This window comes from Mus musculus, chromosome 11 (assembly GCF_000001635.26).
Source record: "Mus musculus strain C57BL/6J chromosome 11, GRCm38.p6 C57BL/6J".
Taxonomy (NCBI): Eukaryota; Metazoa; Chordata; class Mammalia; order Rodentia; family Muridae; genus Mus; species Mus musculus.
In genome coordinates this window covers 29,788,511-29,807,389 of record NC_000077.6, presented here as the reverse complement: position 1 = coordinate 29,807,389, position 18,879 = coordinate 29,788,511, and the positions used below count along the sequence as shown (strand labels likewise).

The 18,879-nt window shown below is 42.7% G+C and overlaps 1 protein-coding gene across 9 annotated transcripts in view; it reads left to right on the top strand.

Annotated features, from left to right (window-relative positions):
- Eml6 (echinoderm microtubule associated protein like 6) overlaps positions 1–18,879 on the top strand; it is a 283,002-nt gene that overhangs the window by 218,656 nt on the left and 45,467 nt on the right. For all 9 annotated transcript variants that reach the window (XR_001779999.2, XM_017314517.2, XM_017314513.2 and 6 more), the window contains 7 exons: positions 1,576–1,676; positions 2,156–2,358; positions 4,223–4,334; positions 4,833–4,960; positions 12,028–12,169; positions 14,978–15,130; positions 15,286–15,417. Coding sequence is in view for 8 of the 9 variants with exons in the window: in XM_017314517.2 (XP_017170006.1) it covers positions 1,576–1,676; positions 2,156–2,358; positions 4,223–4,334; positions 4,833–4,960; positions 12,028–12,169; positions 14,978–15,130; positions 15,286–15,417 (971 nt within the window). In the remaining variant the exon portion in view is untranslated. The remainder of the gene's footprint in view (positions 1–1,575; positions 1,677–2,155; positions 2,359–4,222; positions 4,335–4,832; positions 4,961–12,027; positions 12,170–14,977; positions 15,131–15,285; positions 15,418–18,879) is intronic.

The window sequence follows — 18,879 nt, the reverse complement described above, 5'->3', positions numbered from 1 at the left end:
TAGAACGATCAAATAGGGGTCTCAGAAGATCTCCACTGAGACTGAGCCACTCGATTTGGATCACTGCTAATTTCATGAATGATTTCAGCCAGCTATTTACAAATGGGATTTTTAGATGTATGTGTATCTGTCTGTCTCTGATTATAAAACTAAATTTATTTTAACTCTTAAAAAAATTATTGGTACACCTATTTTATTTTTAAGCTTTGTGGTAGCATATTAGTTTTATGTAATAGTGGGCTTCACTATAATATTTTCCTACATGTAGGTAATGTGTTTTGATTATATTCACTCCTCATTATCCTCTCCTGTTCCCCTCCAATTTGTTTCCAACTAGTCAGCTTCTGTTTTCGTGGTGTGTGTGTGTGTCTGTGTAGTGTGTGTGTATTAGAGTAATTTACAGCAGCATGGATGAGGGATTATTTAAGAAACATGGGGAATTTACCAGTGACTACCCCTACTGAAGATGTCTCTCTCTACAAGCAATCATTAGTTGCCTATAAATGCACAGAGGTAGGGCCTCTTAAGCCCCTCCTCCCTCCATGATGGAGTGCTGATGGGCCCTAATGTAGGCCTTATACAGGTAATGACAGATGCTGAAAATATAGGAGTGCCTGGAAGACAGTGTTCCCAGTACCCTTTCCTGCAGCTCTTAACACAGTTTCCTACCTTTCTTGACTTGGAGGTGTGATACATATGTCCCATATAGAGCTGAGTATTCAGCAGTCACTTATTCTCAGGATTTTGGCCAGTTATAAAGCTCTGTGATAACCTCCAAGAACAACAAAAGAAATTCTCATGACCCAAGCTGACAGTAGCGCTAAACTATGAGCATAAACATACTCAAAAGGCAATTTGACAAGAGACATCATGTCCACTTAGCAAAACAGCAGTTCCTTCCCCTTTATGGCCTATGGCTTCTCCAGCTACAGGCTTTGGAGCAGGTTTACAGTACAAGGCATGCATTCCCTCCTGTGGAGTCTGACTCACATACAGAGAGAAAGCTCTTGGTTACCTCCAAAACACTCATGCTATTATAACACCAGTGGACACATCTTACCTGGAAGTAAATGTAACTATTGCATTGATGAGCATCCTACGGTGATCTGAATCAGCAGATGACATCCATTCTCTTTGATGGCTGTGTGTGTGTCAGGGACTCCAATTTATAGTGAATACATTTTCAGTCAAAGATCAGCTTAAGATGAAATATCTTAAATAGATTGTCCATTTCTTCTATTTCTCCTGCCCAAGGTCTCACTATCTCAGAATTACATCCAATCCTATAGTGGTGTCATTAATTTTCTCTTATGGAGACTTCAGCTTCTTTTTACTTATAACTAAGCAGATAAATGTGGAAATAATTACGTAAAAGAGAACAGTCCCAAACATGTCCTCCGCCCCAGTGCTATTATTTTATAGAAGACTCTTACATGTTTTAAACATTTTTTTGGTTGCTTACTTATCCTATTAGATACCCTTAATGAAAATTAAACTAAATACATGGTTTTAATATAACTCTAACAACACTTTCATCCAAACTAGACATTATTTTTCCCTGTGTGTGTCTTACAGGGGACACAAAGACAAAATATTTGTGGTAAAGTGTAATCCACAGCATGCTGACAAGTTGGTGACAGTTGGGATTAAGCATATCAAGTTCTGGCAACAAGCAGGTACTGTTACATTTCTCATTATACACCTATGAAGGATCCTATTGCCATTATGTGGCCAGTCTCTCTGCAAACTGAAATTAAAATGTGCCTGGTTAATATACTCTCCCAGCTTTGCATTGGACTATTTAATGGATAAGTCTCTGTTAGACTCTATGTTGCCAAGAGTGAGGAATAAATGACCCTGAGTAACAATGGGAAAGTGGCCAGTTCTTTTCATTTTAGTCCATTATATCTGAATTCTGAATATTAGCTCTAATACCAAAGGATTATATGCTGGCATTCAGTACCACATTTGACAGCAAGTAGGAATGTCATAGATACTGACAGAGTGGCTGAGCACCCTCATGATGCCCTTGCTGTTTTTGTTACTTTGACACATGATGTAGACACTGTTCTTTCCTCTAAAGCTGATCCTTTCTGTGCTCTTGGGAAGCTTCAGCTCTCTAGGGTAATAAATCAATCCCCTTGTTCCTTTCCAGGTGGGGGCTTCACCTCTAAAAGAGGAAGTTTTGGAAGTGCTGGAAAGTTGGAAACAATGATGTGTGTTTCTTATGGGCGAATGGAAGATCTGGTGTTCTCAGGTGCAGCCACTGGAGATATTTTTATCTGGAAGGACGTTCTGCTACTGAAGACAGTGAAGGCTCATGATGGGCCTGTGTTTGCCATGTATGCATTAGACAAGGTATGGTATGTTCGTCAGGTTCTTTTCTTTATCTGCTTTAGAACCACTGAGATGCCTGGATCTAAAAACAGTCCTAGCTCAGTTAGGAAGTTCTCAGAAAGGACTAACCAAGGGATAATAAGGAAGAGAAATGCAGTTTTATAATTTCTTTTGTTAGTAGCTGTACCATTTCTCCATTTTCTCAACCCTGGACTTCCTGGCTGTCACCCCTAGAAGTCACTTAGGGAGCCTAGAGGTAGATATGGACACACAACAACAGAAGAGACCACAGGTGCATTTCAATAATGACTTCCTTTCCAGTGACACAGCACATGTAAACCTAGAAGTACAAGTGGTCTAGCTCATTGCCTAGTGCATTAGTTTGTTATGACCAGAGGTTATTTCCATAACCTGTTTGCTCCTGAATAGTCAGGTACAGTTACCAGGAGTGATCAAGTGAGTATATGTATGGGTTGTATTTCCACACCAGGTCATTGTACTAGACTTCCCAGCTACTCATCTGCCTTACTGTATTCTCTACAAAGTCAGTATTTCCCAGTGTGTTTAAAGCACTCTTTCCATTAATATGCTTGAGAATGACAAGTTTTCATCCAGTTCTAATTTGCTAATAGTACTAATTCATCGATGCCATTCAGCTTCAGCTATTCAACACATTTAAAAAAATATATCAAGTAAATATGTTGAACCCACAACAAAGTAGGTCTTTTTTGGAAGTGCAGTTATAATGACAGTTTTTTATGGTTGAGCTGCTCTTTTAGTAGCAAATTTGATTTTGGCTGAATTGTAAATATTAGAAAAAAATTAAAGCATAATGTAAAATTTGTGGAGGCCTGGAAGTCAGTGTGGTATAACCTAGTCAATTGCTTTTAGTATATTAAGCTGTAAAATCACCATGAAGGCAAGAATAGCCCAATATAATATACTCTACTTATATTTAGTTTGAGGATTGACTCTCTTTGCTACAGTTCTACCCAGATGTTCTCAGTATCCACTGAACCCATCTAGAACCCTAGGGGATCCTAAGATCCAAAGATCACCAGGTTCCTTATATAAAAACTGGAAGAGAATTTGCCTATATCTTAGGCACATGCACATGCACGCACACACAGGCAGACACACACCATGTATTTATACACCCCACTGTGTACTTTGAATCTTGTCTAGATTACTTATAACAAGCTAATGCAATGCAAATGCTGTGCAAGCCACTATAGTTCTGCATTAGGAAAACAGTGACAAGAAAGATAGTTGTGCATATTCAGAATAGATGCAGTGCTTTGCTTCCCTCATAGTCTGTCTGGGATCGCAGAATCCAGAGATTTAGAACACCAGCTCTAATAAGAATAAGGGTATTTACTATAATGAACTTCAAAATACTATTTCCTTGTGAGCTTGATTGAAATGTACTGAACTAATTTTTTTCCATAAGATAGAGAATTGACTTAGTGATTAAGAGCACTGACTATTCTTTCAAAGGACCCAGGTATGGTATATGGTACCATATACCCATATATGGTAGCTCACAATCATATATAATTTTATCCATTACCCTCTTCTGACATCCATAGACACTTCATGCTCATAATGCATATATATGTACATCCAGACAACATACTCATATGGATAAAAATAATTAAAATATTTAAACACTATTATCACTGGAGGGTTTTTTTTTCAGCTTTGTTCACTTAGAAGATATACACAGAAATACCTGAGTCCTTGTGGGGCTGGGGAAGTGACTTGTAGGTGTGTGTGTGTGTGTGTGTGTGTGTGTGTGTGTGTGTGTGTGTATACATATGCATATACATATACATATACATATACATATACATATACATATATATATAACTTTATGCCTTCGTAGGGCTTTGTAACAGGTGGAAAGGATGGAATTGTGGAACTCTGGGATGATATGTTTGAAAGATGCTTGAAGACTTATGCCATCAAAAGGACTGCATTGTCAACCAGCTCAAAAGGTACCATGCTCAATATGCAATTGAAAGCATTCTGTTCACAGGAATAGGGGCAGTGATACCAACTTCTTAATAGTAGTGGTTCTTAGCCACTACTTTCGTCCAGTCAGAACTCTCTGTCTCTGGCAGGTATATCAAGGATGATTTCCTAGTATCCAGTATTGGGATTCAGACCCAGGACAAGTGGCTGAGATGCATATTTAACATACCAAAGCTGACCTGGGCTCCAGGCTCTTCTAGCATCCCTCAGTCCCTACCTATCACAGGGCATGGCTGGCATACCCTGCCCTCTACTCGAAACTTTCCAGCCCTTCTCCATGGTGATTTCAGTAACCTCCAGTGAGATTGGTGAACCTACCTGGGAGCTGTCCCCAATAAACCTGGCTTGAGTTGGCTTATTTCATCTGTAGAGAATACCTGTCACCTAGCACTTTGGAGATAGAAGATACTATGCTAACCTGCCTTGGCGGTGTTTACTAAATTCAGCATTTTTCCTCCCAGGACTGCTTTTGGAGGATAACCCTTCAATTCGTGCAATTACCCTAGGGCATGGACACATTCTCGTGGGGACAAAAAATGGAGAGATTCTAGAAATTGATAAGAGTGGCCCGATGACCCTGCTTGTTCAGGTACCTCATTTATTATATGTAGCAAACCATGTTTACATCAAGGCTGCGAATGGTGTGGGACAAAGGAAGCACATGGGGTGTAAAGATTACACAGAACTTCCTGGGATGCTCCAGTGTGGTGTTCACTACCTGTTGGTGTGCAGCAAATGGCCACAGACCAACAACAGCACTCATTTCTTAATATCTCACCACATGTGTGGACCAGGAACCTGAAGACAGCTGAACTGGTTCCTCTGCTTATTGTAATCAAGGCTGAGGCTCAGGCAGCAGAGGCAAGAATTTCTTCCCTTCTCTTAGGCTGTTAGCAGAATTTAGTTCCTGTGGCTGTAGAAATGACACTTATTTTCTTGCTAGCTGTTGTCCAGACTACCTTTAGTGTTCATTGGCACACATAGGATTTCTCATATACTTACTTTTTCATAGCAAGCAAGCAAGCAAGACAAAAAAAAAAAAAGACACTATGATCTTATGCAACATACTTAAGTCACATGTTCCCTGGAACTTTCTGTCACCCTTGCCACATTCCACTGGTTAGAGTCAAACCACAGGTCATGCCACACTCAGGAGGAGGTGGTTATGCTAGGCTACCTCTGAAAATCAGAGGCTCACCCCAGGAGCATGTCTGCACTCCATTCCTGGCCACCAACTACAAATATCCCAGCCACATGTAAAACCAATGTCTACAGTCTTTAAGAACTTTATCCCTTGATAATGCATGTACAAAGTTCAGAATCTTATCATCCAAATCAGATCAAAGTGTGGGTGAGGCACCATAGCTATATCTCCTTTTGATCTGTTGGTCCATAAAACTGAAGATAGCTTAGCTGCTCCTCACACACTTCTTTAGGCCTTGCTTCACACAGCTACCTTATGTTCTCCTCCTCCCCTTCCTTTAGGAAACATGCTTAGGTAGAATCAGATTCAAACATCACAGATGGGCAGGTGTCCTGCCAGGTCTGATGACACTGTCCTTGAAAGCGAAAAGGCATGTTGGGCCATGAGAGGGTGTGTTGAGGAGAAATAAAGAAATGTGCTATGTAATCCAGGTTTCTATTGCTGTGATAAAACACCAAGACCAAAACCAACTTGAGGAGGAAAGGGCTTGTCTCATTCTATAACTTAACTATATAGTTATAACCATAACTTAAAACCTGCAACGTTGAAACTGCCAAGGGGAGCAGTGCATTTGAAACAGGTGCAGTCAAGAACTTTCTGAGCAGGACTCTAATAACATGAGAAATAGACCCTACATCAACAGATGTGACTACATAAGGAAAGGAAAGGAAACATACAGCAAAGGAAATGGTCAGTGCAGTGAGCAGACAGCTGACAAAGTGGGAGAAAAGCTTAGCTAGCTGCACTCCATAAAGGGAGTAATATTTAAACTATATAAAGAATTGCAAGTTAAACATGAAGAGAACACTCTGCCAGTAAATAAATGAGTTAATGAACAAACAGTTTTCAATAGAAGAAACAAATAGACAATAAGTAGTTTAAAAGGTGTTGAACATCCTTTACCACTGGGGAAATGAAAGTTAAACTGCTTTGAGATTCCATCTCACCCTAGTCAGAATGGCTACCATTTAAAAAATAAAAATGCTGGCATGGGTGTGGGAAAGAGGGCACTCATTCATTCCTGGTGGGAGTATAAACCGGTTTAGTCATTATGGAAAGAAGCATGAAGGGTTCTCAAAAGTAGAATTTCTATATGCACCCAAGGACTGCACCCTCCTGCAGAGACACTTGTACATGTATGTTTCTTGCTGCCTTTTTTTTTTTTTTTGTCACAGTAGCAAAGAAATAGAATTGACTTAGATATCCACCAGGAGATGAGTGGCTAAACAATCCAGTAGGCACAACTGCCTGTGCAGAGCTTCATTCTTCTGGAATTGGGGACAAGGTGGTTGGTCCCAATGTCCTCTGAAGCTTAAGGGGGGAATCCTGTTGGGGTCGATGTATAAGAGGAGTAGTTAGTTTGGAGTGGAGGGGAAAGGGCTTGAGGCAAATCCAATGAGAGTCCTTCAAGCTTAGCAGCTGGGGGGGGGGGGGGGGTCACAAGGATTACCTTGAAGGGTCCTGACATTTAGAGGGAAGGAATGAGGAGTAGTGGTCCAGAGGTGAGAGAAGAACCTGATCTCCAATGTTGATAGGGAGTGGACAGGCGATAGTATATGGCTGTGGTAGAAGGTGGTCAGTAAAGTTCCATTGGAGGGAGTAGAGACAACAGAGTAAGGAAACGAGTAGGTGATCAGGGAAGGGGAGGGTTTGGGTGAAAGATCAGGTCAGAACTAGTCATCCATACATGAGCTCAAAAGGTGAAATGAAAAGAGGTCTCTTGGGGAAACCCCCATAGCCTGGAAAGAGCCAAAGGTAGAACTTTTGCCCTCTTGAAGTGAAATTTCCATTACAGTTTGACAAGGGTGGTTTTTAAGAAGCAGTTAGTTCACTCTCTTTCCTGAGGACTGGGGGTGGTATGGAATATGAAAATACCAACAGATGTTGAAGGCTTTAGGTAGGGTTTGAGAAACTTGAGTGGTGAATTTGGAACCTTTGTCTAACTGGAGAGAGGCTGGGATTCTAAATGAAGGGATGATCTCACAGAGATCAGAGACTGAGCCCTTTTGTTGGTAGGGAATGCCTCCATCCACCCTGAGAAGGTGTCTAACAAGACCAGGAGGTACTTGACACATTTGATAGTGGCATGTGGGTAAAGTCATTGCCAGTTGGTCCCAGAGAGGGAACCTCTAGCCTCGTGGGTAGGAAAAGGGAGGCTATGATACCTGGAGTTGGAGTATGACATCTGGCAGAATTTACAAGAGGCAGTGATAGATTTTATGAAACACAAGTTCTTAGGGGTAGGCTGTAGGTAGGTTTTAGCAAAGTAAGATAAGGCTTAGCTGTTAGGGTGAAAGAGCTGATGAAGATAGGACAGAACCTGATGAGTGTCAGAGGGTAACAGGGAGATGTGGGTTGTAATATGAGAATGTCCTGTGGTGGGTAAGATGAGTCTAGGCCCCTGAGGGTCACAGCTCTAGCTGTCTCATCAGCCCAGTTGTTCTCTTAGAGTCATCTGTCTGGTGCAACCAGCAGTGGACAATTCCAGTAGTTGCAGGGAGATGGGAGGCTTTTAGAATGGCTTTAGAGTCTGTATAGATATTTAGGGATTGTCCCTATGCTAATTGAAAGGCATGGGTAAGAGCTATTAGTTCAGCCTGTTGGTTAGTAGTGTGGTTAGAAATGGGCCATGTGTCAACCACCTCCATATCTGACACCATAGCATAGCCAGCTTTCCAGGACCCTTCATATATAAAGGAGCTGCCATCTGTGTACCAGGTATAGATGGCCTGAGACAATGTGCCCTCCTGTGTGTGTGAGGGATGGGGCGATAGTTCCTCTAAGGTTTCAGTGCAGGAATGAAATGGGAAGTGAACAGCATTTGGTCAGGGAAGAGGGCTTGAGATATTGAGAGGTGTGCATGATTGGAAAGTAAGGGTAGAATCTTCTGTTAGTGCTACCTGAAGTGAAAGAATCCTGGACAGAGGTAGACTCTATAAGCCTTTGTAAGTTAAGAGCTAGGACAGGTAATGAGAAGAGAAGGTAGTGATAGGTAACCCAAAGGTTAATTTGTTGGATTCTCAAATAAGTTCAGCATCTGGTAAAGCACGTATGCCCTTCCCTGGATGGTTAGGTCTAATTTCCTTGACAAGTATGCTATGGGTGCAAAGGAGGGTCCTGGTTGGTGACCTAGGACCCCAAAGGCACATCCCTCTTTCTCTGTTACATAGGGAAGGAGGCACATATTAGGTCCAGGATGTGTAAGGTTGGGGCCCGAAGAAGGCCCTGTTGGAGCCTTTAAAGGGGCTTAATAACAGGTTTGAGAAGACGTTCCTGTGTCAGCCCTAAGGCTGCTTCATATAAGGGGCAAGAAAGGAGGGAAAAGGAAGGAACCCAGGAATGTAAAAAGCAAGATATTCTTAGGAATGATAAAAATCTCCTCTTTAGTAGAGGGGACTGCTAGAGACTGGATTAGGTTTTTCTGTCTAAGGTAATGGCTTTGTAGGTTGGAGTGTTAGTCCATAGTAGGTGACCTGAGGGGTGAGCAATTGAACCTTAGAAGGTAAGATATAGCATCAGCTGGATAGGAAACTTAGATGAGCACAGGTATTGGTTTGGCTAATTTGTAGAGAGGGACCACAGAGGACAATGTCATCAACATACTGAATAAGCTTAGATCTAGGAAAAGACAAAGAGTCAGAAGCCAGGACCTGACCAAACAGTTATGGGCTATCCCAAAAGTCCTGAAGTAGAATAGTCAAGGTGAGTTAGGTAGAGACATGGGTGTCAGGGTCAGTCCAGGTAAAGGCAAAGATGGTTTGTGACTGGGCTTCTAGGGGGATAGAAAAGAATACATCCTTGAGATCTAGGCCTGAGAAATAAGTCCCTGAGAGGATAGTGGAAAGAAGCATATAAGGGTTAGCCAAAACAGGATGGAGAGGAACCACTGCAAAATTAAGGAGCCTGAGATCTTGAACCAGGAGATAGGACCTGTTGGGTTTCTTAACTTCAAGTATAGTGGGTATTAAAAGGGGAAGAAGTGGGATAGGGAACTTTTTTTCTTAGGAGGTCAAGGAGAGGCTTATATCCCCTGAGGCTCTGGAGAGAGGGGGGATACTGAGCTTGCATGATGTACTAGGTAGAATCCTGTAATTGGATGACAACAGAGGAATGGTGTTTAGCAACAGAGGGGTTCTGGATGTCCCAGACTTGGGGGTCCACCTCGGGGGCTGGCAAAGAAAATGACATGTCAGAGCCAGTAGGTTGGGTAGCTAGAAGAAGGCGGAGAGGGACTGCTGGCAAGCTTGAGTTTAGGTGAATGGTGTGGGGACAAAAGAAATAGAGGCTCCCACTTTGGCTAGAAGATTCCTTCCTAATAAGGGGACAGGACACAATGGCACTGTAGCTGCCTGCAGCTACATGAACCAGGTTCCTGAAGGGGAGGCTGGGGCTGCATGGGAGGAAATGTCGAGAGAAATAACAAGACCGAGACAAGATACTGATCAAGGCTCAAAGTTTACTTAAGAGTCTGAGCTTATGAAGGGGGAAGGCCCATGCCCCACCACACCAGGTTCTTGATGCTTTGTGGCCAGGCTGTCAGCAGTTGGTCACCAGGCTGTTGCTTATTCAGGATCGGCTCAGGAAGACAGGTTCAGCCACTCAGCAGGTAGCAGCATCTTGGAGAAAAGCACAGAGGTGTCAGAACAATAGACCTATGTAGGTCGGAAGACTCCACCCTAGGTGGTCTCCTTCACAGAGGCAGAACAGGGCTGAGCCAACCTGCTCAAGGCTGAGGGAGGCTACATGGCACTACCAGAAAAGAATAGGTGAGAGGAACACCCCTAAAAATGCAACTAAAGGGTTTGGTAAGATTGGTAAGGCTACCCCCCTACCCTGAGAGGTAGATCCCCAAAACAACATCAGGACCAAGTAAGTGACCCCAGTATCCAAAAGGAGGAAGATGGTTGATCTGATAGCATAATGACTACACAGGGCTCCCTGTTAGTGATGGTAGTGATCTGGTCAAGGAAGCTTGGGCCCCTTCAGTTATCCATGACCAGGCCTAGGAGATTGGCTGAAGGGTGATTTGGGAGTGATGTCCCTCCCTGTGGGATGGTTAGAGAGGAAGTTAGAAGAGGACAGGAAGCTGAAGAGGCTAGGAAATAGGGTAAGCTGAAGAAGCCAAGGAAGAGGCTTGTTAGCTGGATCAAGGACGGTGGAAGTTTTGTCTAGTTGAGATTTCATAGCTAGAAGGAGCTGAATTGGGAAACAAGGAAGCACAGAGAGAAAGTTTGGAGTGAAGGTAAGAAGAAGCCTGGACATAGGAAACCTCCTTCCATCTTCCAGATCACTAGCAATAGTTGTAAAGACCCCTTATAATGATATGATCAAAAGTGACATTAGGCGGCCATTTAAAGTCATTATATAATGGGTATTGTGAACAAGTTTGATCGCAAAGGAGTATGAGTCTAGAAGCCTTTAAATCAGGCACCAGGATTAGAGGTTTAAGGTCCTCTAGGAGGCATCCCAGTAGGGAGCCTGGAGGTATGGACATAGACATGATTCATACACAGGCACACCAGCGTATGAACAAATGCTGAGTCTGTGCTGCAACATGATTTTCCAAGTCCGAATTTAGGTTTATTTCTTCTCAGCCAGACTAAATGCATCTTGTAGCTCAGTGGTAAAATGCTTGAGTAGCATGCATGAGGCTCTAAGTTCAGTCCTCAGTATTGGGACAGGAGAAACCCAACCCACTGCATTTGAAGGACTACAAGTGTATAAACGAGAGTATTGCTGTCTAGTTCCATGACAAGGGTGGATGGCACCTACACTTTATAGTGTGTACTCATAAAAGGCAGTACTAGGTGTCAATGGGATTAAGTCGTTTTACCATAATGTGTTTACATAGTGTATTTATATAAAGCAGGATAAGGATCTAGGGAGATTTCTCATTTGGTGAAGTGTTTGTTGTGCAGCCATGAGGACCTGAATTTGGATCCCCAGTACCCACTTAAAAATCTAGGTGTAGTGGCATACATCTCTAACTCCAAAGCTGGGGGCTGGAGATAGGCAGAGACAAGTATTTCCCTGGAGTTCATTGGTCAGCCAGCCTTGCCAAAGGTAAAGAGCAATTAAAGAAGACAGCCAATGTTAACCTCGACCTTCACACATAAAGAATAGAAACACTGTAATCATCCTTATGTGCACACATACACAAAACAAGGGTGAGGGGTGGAAAGTTTACCATGTACCTGGATATTTGTTGCTAGGTGAGAAAACATCTGCTATCCATAAGCAGTGAGCACTATGCTTTACTTTCTGGAAAAAAAATGATTTGTCTCAGAAACACCTAGCTTAAAGGTCATTCATAAGAAATGAAATAGTGTGGCCATTGTGGCTGAAGGGAGCTGTTTATTCATGTGTTCACCTGTCTGAGGCACTTTCAGCTTGAGGTGCTCTCAGCTGGGCAGAAAGCATGGGTTTACTTTGCCTTCTTTCCTCTTCCACAGGGACACATGGAAGGGGAAGTGTGGGGGCTGGCAGCACACCCGCTCCTGCCCATCTGCGCGACAGTAAGTGATGACAAAACACTTCGGATCTGGGAATTATCCTCCCAGCACCGCATGCTGGCTGTACGGAAACTTAAAAAAGGTACATAAGACATCTCCTCACAGGTAAAGGTGTCTGTTTACAGGCAACAGACTATGTTAGGTTCACTCACTCACTTACTCATTCAACCACTGTTTAATGAGAGCACCTGTTACAATCCCAAAAATATGAGCAAGGCAATTCAGGGTTCACTGTGCAGTGAAAATTAAGAGTGCATGGAGACTTTCCAGAACGCTAGTCTGATCTCAGAGTGCCCCAGCCCCATTCACTTTGCTTGAACTACACGTGCTTGCTTGCCCCTGTGTTCTCTTCTCATTGAGAGCTGAAGTGTGTCAGCTTGTAAAAACAAAACAACGGGAGAAAAACACTAATTATATCTATGACTAACAGTCTCCAGCATTTATGGAAAGTAGAAAGTCAGTTTGGTAGAAAAAAATATTTTTTGAAGTCATAAATGTGTGTTGGACATCTGCACACAATACAGGCATCTGCCAAGAGATAACAGTTCACCAAATGCTTCTTGAGTACCTCTGTATGTCAGGCCCTAAGAGCCCACAGAGAACAGTCTCGTCTTTAGAATCAGATACAGACAAGATTTGAAAGGACTCCCAGCAGCAGCTGGCCTGCTTACTCAGGTAATTTGAGAAGGGCCTAAAAATAGGATTCTTTATAAAGGAGTGGGTAGGGTTTAAAGAAATGACAAGGAATATGCACTGTGGTGCCACCAGTAACTGCAGGTGTCCTCGAAAGTTCTGAGCTTTAAAAGACAAAAGGACAGAGTGGTTGGTGGAGTGTCTGAGATGGTGGCATTTCAGGAGGTGCCTGGAGGATCAGACAGTTCAGCCTGCCAGTTCTCTACCTTCCAGTCTTACAAACTCCATCCTGGACCCACCCAGACGCCAAGAGGCAAGGGGGCCTCTGACACAAACCACTTGCCAGCTTCAGGCAGAGAGTAGATGAAGACCCCACATGAGCAAGAGGCCACAGAAGCTCAGCTCAGACTTGCCACCTCGCACTGCTTTCTTAGGGAAGCAACAAGAGAGCTGAGCCTTGAGGTCTAACAAAAATTCTTAAGACAGGAAGGGCTGAGCTTGGGCTCTGTCCTTTCAATATTTGTACTGGGTCATTCTGTATGCAGAGACATAAGGGCATATTCTAAAGGAACAATGCCAAATGAAATCATACTGACTGGTAGTATCAGTGTGAGCCAGAGACCACACTGGTACATCACCTTTATTCTGCAGAGACCTGGTGCATAAGGCTACCATTCATATCACTTACAGATCAGAAAATGGAGACAGGTTACTATAGTACTTTGTCCAGCATCATCTACTTAGTGAGTAGTGAAGCAGTGCACACTGCAGCACGGTGGCCTCATGCCTGCACACTGGTTGTCACTAACTCCCCACATAGCCTCACTTTACCCTGGACTCTTACAACTTGGCAGCGGGTGGGGCAAGGATTTCAACCAAATTCAGAGCCATGCTCTGAATAATTGAATCATTTGCCCACTAACTTGCATTGCAAAATGAAACTAGTGCCTTATGGTAGAAGCTAGTCAGTGGACTTTATTCTTTAGGTTAAATATTGGTTCAAAAGAGCAACTGTTGCTGCATCTTAGATAACAATTCCTCTAGTTTCCCTTGCTATCCTGGTATAAATATCTCTCCTTTTGCTCTAAACTGTGGCCTAAATTGTATGGTAAATTATGGTTCACCTACCCTGATGACTGTCCCCAGGGCTAGCTGGTCTTTTCACTGTCTCACTACAGTGACTTGACAGACTCACAGAAGGTAAGCATTAACTGGACAAATGAGTAGAGAGATTGCTTACATAAGCCAGTTCCAAGTTACTAGCTTTACATAGCTTCACCATCTATCAGCACAGGTGTGGCTCCCTATGGAAGCCAGATTGAGCTGTTCCAGCACAAAGCAGCATGGCTTGGACTGTGTCATCTCAAATCTTCTACCTCTTGACTGCATTATGATCCATGAAGCAGAAAAACTAAAATTAAGAGGGCTTCTAAATTTTAAAAAAAAAAAAAATGTGTTTCCAGTCATGATGTCCAAAAAAAAAAAAAAAATGGTTTCTAGAAGTTTTATTGGAGAACTCATGTTCTTAAATGTGTCCTCTTTTCTCAGAGAGCTATGCTATCTACCTAACCCTCTCCTGCACCGGCTCACCTACCTACCTTAAAAAGCCCAGATACTCCAAGATAAAGAAATAAGTGGAAAAACATTATGGAAAATGAAAATGTATTTTAAGATTTATTTTTTAATTGTGTGTATCTGTGTTGTGGAATGTACATGTGCGTGCAGGTGCCCAAATAAGGGCATGTCAGAGTACTTGAAGCTGTAGTTACAGGGAGTGGAGAGCCGATTACTGACATGGGTGCTGGGAACCATACTGAGGTCCTGTAAGAGCAGCAAGTGCTGTCAACCTCTGAGCTGTTTCTCCAGCCCTAAAATATGATTTTGATACTCTGGAGGGAAGAAGACATTTAAATTATGCTATTTTTCAAAGATTTAAAAATATACATTTATTATGTTGTATGTACACACATACACATGATATCTACAGACAACTTTTGGAAGTTGGTCCTCTCCTTCTACCATGGATTCTCAGGTTCAAACTCAGGTTGTCAGGCTTACATAAGAAGTGCTCTTCCCCACAGGACCATCTCACTATTCCCCAAATGATGACATTTTAACTCCCACCTGGGTGGCGGTGCTAAAGGCCCAGTTACATGTAAGCATGTGAGTGCATACACATGCATATTTCTCCTGTGTCTCCATCTGCTTTACTCAACAGCCAAGTGCTCAATTATGATTCTCTTCGGTCCTTTTGTAGGAGGAAGATGTTGTGCTTTCTCCCCTGATGGGAAAGCCCTAGCAGTTGGATTGAATGATGGAAGTTTCTTGGTGGTGAATGCTGACACAGTGGAAGACATGCTCTCCTTCCATCACAGAAAAGAAATGATCTCTGATATAAAATTTTCAAAAGGTGAAGATGGCAGTAATACTTAAAAAAAAATAGCAATCTTTAAATCATTTTTTATATAAAAATGGACTATTCTAAAAGTTTCTTTGACCTTTCTCCCACCTCAAAATCTTATGTTCCTGGAGGTGAACTTGTGTTCTGTTACTGTGTCTCTACAGATACAGGAAAATACCTTGCTGTGGCATCTCATGATAACTTCGTGGATATCTACAACGTGCTTACAAGCAAGAGGGTTGGCATCTGTAAAGGAGCTTCTAGTTACATCACACACATTGACTGGGACTCTAGAGGTAAAACAGGTTGTGGTTTTTAAGATAAAACTTAAACTCATGCATCATTTCCAGAGAGAATGGAATTGAGTTTTAGTAAAAAACAGGAAGAAGATCCATGGCAGTGTATGAGGATAACCCAACAGCCCAGGCTAACCTGACCTCCCAGGAGCCATTACTGTTAACACTTTGAGAATTTTTCTGTTCCATAAGCATCTCATTATTAATGGAAGTCACTGTGGCTTAAGATCAAGAAAGCCTGTGGTACGTTGAGTTGCCATGCTTTGCGTTGCATATGATCTGTCCTTGCTTTTATCTACTCATCCTTCCTGACCAGGACCCTCTCCGGGAATTCAGCCCCTGATGTCTCAAGCAATTTTCAGCTCTTGGCAGAGATAGAAAGCTATACTCAGCTCACCTGAATTTATCTTTCTCCAAAGCGCCTAGCTTCCCCTTTGTGTCTGCCAAGTTACTTCCACAAAACCGTGAAGGCCTGTCTATTTAATACATCTAGCATCTACCATTTACAAAGTCTTAAGTCAGAAAATGTGGATCTAGAAGTAAGACTTGGCTTCTATTCTCTATAAACCTTATAATTTAGGGAGGGAAATGGGCTAGTTTTGAAAGAATATAAGAACACAATGATGTAGGCATGGGATGAGTCCCTGTAAGTGCTACACAGCATGTCACTGTTAGATTCTGTCTGGAGACATGGTTGATGCTAAGAGTCCAGAGCACACATTTAGGAGTGGGCAGGATCCTCACTTGCAAAGAAGTCATAGTCTCTTGTGGTCTGTGCTGTGTCTGTTCTGAGGAGATAGCTCCAAGGGAAATCCAAGATGTCTATGTAGATATGGCTCACCACATAGCAAAGTTAAGAAGGGGATCACCCAGCAAATGGAATGTGGTGCCAAACTGGGAGGAGGACCAGTGGATAGTTAAGAAGTGGTGAGGAACCCTTGGCTGAGCGGGTAGGAGGAAGGGATGTGGAAATCCAGACAAGGACAGAGTCAAAAGGGACTCTTACATCACACTCATCCATGCTGAGTTTGTTCTGGAGGCACTGGGTATCTGCAGGTTATTTTCATTGGGGCATTCCCAAAATCAACTGATGAAAGTCAGAGAGAGGCGACAAGAGTCTGACCCAGGAAGAGGTTCCTGCAGAGACACTGCTATTTTTATTTAATTAGTTATATTTAATAAATATGTAGTTATTTAATAAATCATACTTCATTTTAAGTATTTTTTGAGATAGTCTCAGACTGGGCCAGGCAGATGTTTAGCTGTGCTGCACTAGAATTTGAACTTTGTTTGAGCTTTATAACCTGTGGGAGTTTTTGCAGTACAGTCAGTAGAAAGAAAAACATGTAACTTACTGTAAAAGGTGCCAGTCCCAACAAGAGCAAGGGAAATCACATAAGTCCCCCAGGCTTCAGGTCAGACAGAGTCAAGGGCATGAGATGGGATCCGTGGTCAGCAACTTGAGTCACCTTACCTTCGTGAGGCCAAGAATCGAGTGGGAAGAGCTGCCTCTCACCACCCTCTTCTTTTGTATTCTCTGCTCTATTGTCTTAAAGACTCAAGAAGGCAGTGATGTTCCTATTCCTTCTCTCTCTGTGTAAGATGGAGTAAGATGACTGTTCTGAGTTCACCGCACACACCACCATATACTGTGTGTTATGTGGAATATTGATTCCCTTTCCTAGTCATTGCTAGGGGAATGAAACCCTTCAGCCATTTTATGTTGGAAGTGAAAGAGCAACAGAAAAGTGGGATGTATGAAATTTTTATTTGGAAGATTTTAAAGTAATTTCAAATGCAAAATATATAAACATGTTATCATTATTAAATATACCAGCTCATGCACAGAGAATATTCTCATTGTTGTATGGCTATTATCATTACTCACCTCCAAAACTCACTTCCTCTTGTGAGACTAGAATTCTCAACCCAGCACACAGTAGCTCTCCTGTCAGTCCCTAGAAATAGCTACTTTCTCTATGTACCTCATCTTAGTGAAAACACACAACACTGTCTTCTCATTACTACCTCACTTCCCTCCACATGGTGTCCTCAGGAATCATCCATGCAATGTCCTATGTCAGAATTCCCTTAAGGCAGATGATAGCAGGCTATATGTCTGTCTCACATTTTGCTTGCATGTTTATCTATTGATACACACCTAGGTTGCCTCCACACTTTAGCCATTATGACAATGCTATGAATCTTGGTGCACAAGTATCTTTCCAAGACCCTGTTTTCATTTCAGCCTTGGGTATATGCCCAGGAATGGAGAAGGTGGATCTCATGGTCGGTAGGACTGTTGGCAGTGTTGTTGCTATGGGAGAGGGGGAGCACTGAGAGAGGGTCTTATAAAATACCTCAAAATGGAGACATCACTTGAAAAGGGAGGAAGAGAGGTGCAATACCTTGCCCTTTCTTCTACCCAAGGCTAGCCTCCAGGACTGGGGAGGCACTCGGAGCACAAGGAGGGAGAGGCCAGGGTTTCTGAAGAAGCACTGACCTCCCTCTCTGGTCCTTCCGTCAGTGAAGGTGTCAGACCAGTGGTCCATATAGCTTGAGAGCAGAGTAGAATACATGTGATCTCTAAAAACTACTCTGTCTTGAGAATAGGAGCAGACCCCGTGGTCCCTATGGTTTCAGAGCAAGTAGAATATGTGTTATCTCTAAAGTCTGTGCCATCTGGAGAATAGGAGCAGGTGCACCCATACCACTTGCCTACTTTAACTACAGTCCCGTCAGCTGTGAACTCTATGTCATGCCAGGTCCCAAGGTGCTACATCTCAGGAAAATGCCATGCTCCCCAAGACCAGCCTAGCTTTTGGTAGCAGAGACCCAGAGAACATGGACAGGGTAAAGAGCAAGATTTAGATGCAGGAGTTTGTTTATTCATCTCATCTCATCAGAATAGTGAAAGCATTTGCCAGAGCCAGCTGGCTTGGCAGGAGTAGGGATGGTGTAGGTGCAGGCGCAGCCTCAGCTTCAGCAGTCCTCGTGTCCATGGCAACCACAGCTCATTTGCTTTTGCAGGAACATCAGTGCCCCAAATGAAAGCTCATGCATGGAACACTGGAGAAAAGAATACATGGGACGAGATAAAACACAGGGTTTATTCTAGATAGCAAAAGTTCATTTCTGAAAACTGTAGGACTATATGATCTTAGGCAATCAACAGTTGGAGCCCTTACAAGACACTTCATTTCTCTTTTCACAGCAAATGGCCTGGCATTGTTTTGGTTCATATAGTACATTGGTTTGATTCATGTAGTACAAGTCTGGAATTATTCTGAGTTGTACAACCATAGTATGATGTGGCAACCAGGCTAATGCATGTGGCTTTTGCTCTGGGTGACTGGCTCTCTCTCCTTAGCAGTGAGGACATTGTTTGGTTGTTTGATTGTTTGGTTGTTGGTCAGTTTGGTTTGTTTGCTTGCTTGCTTGTTTTGTTTGTCTGCCCTGTTT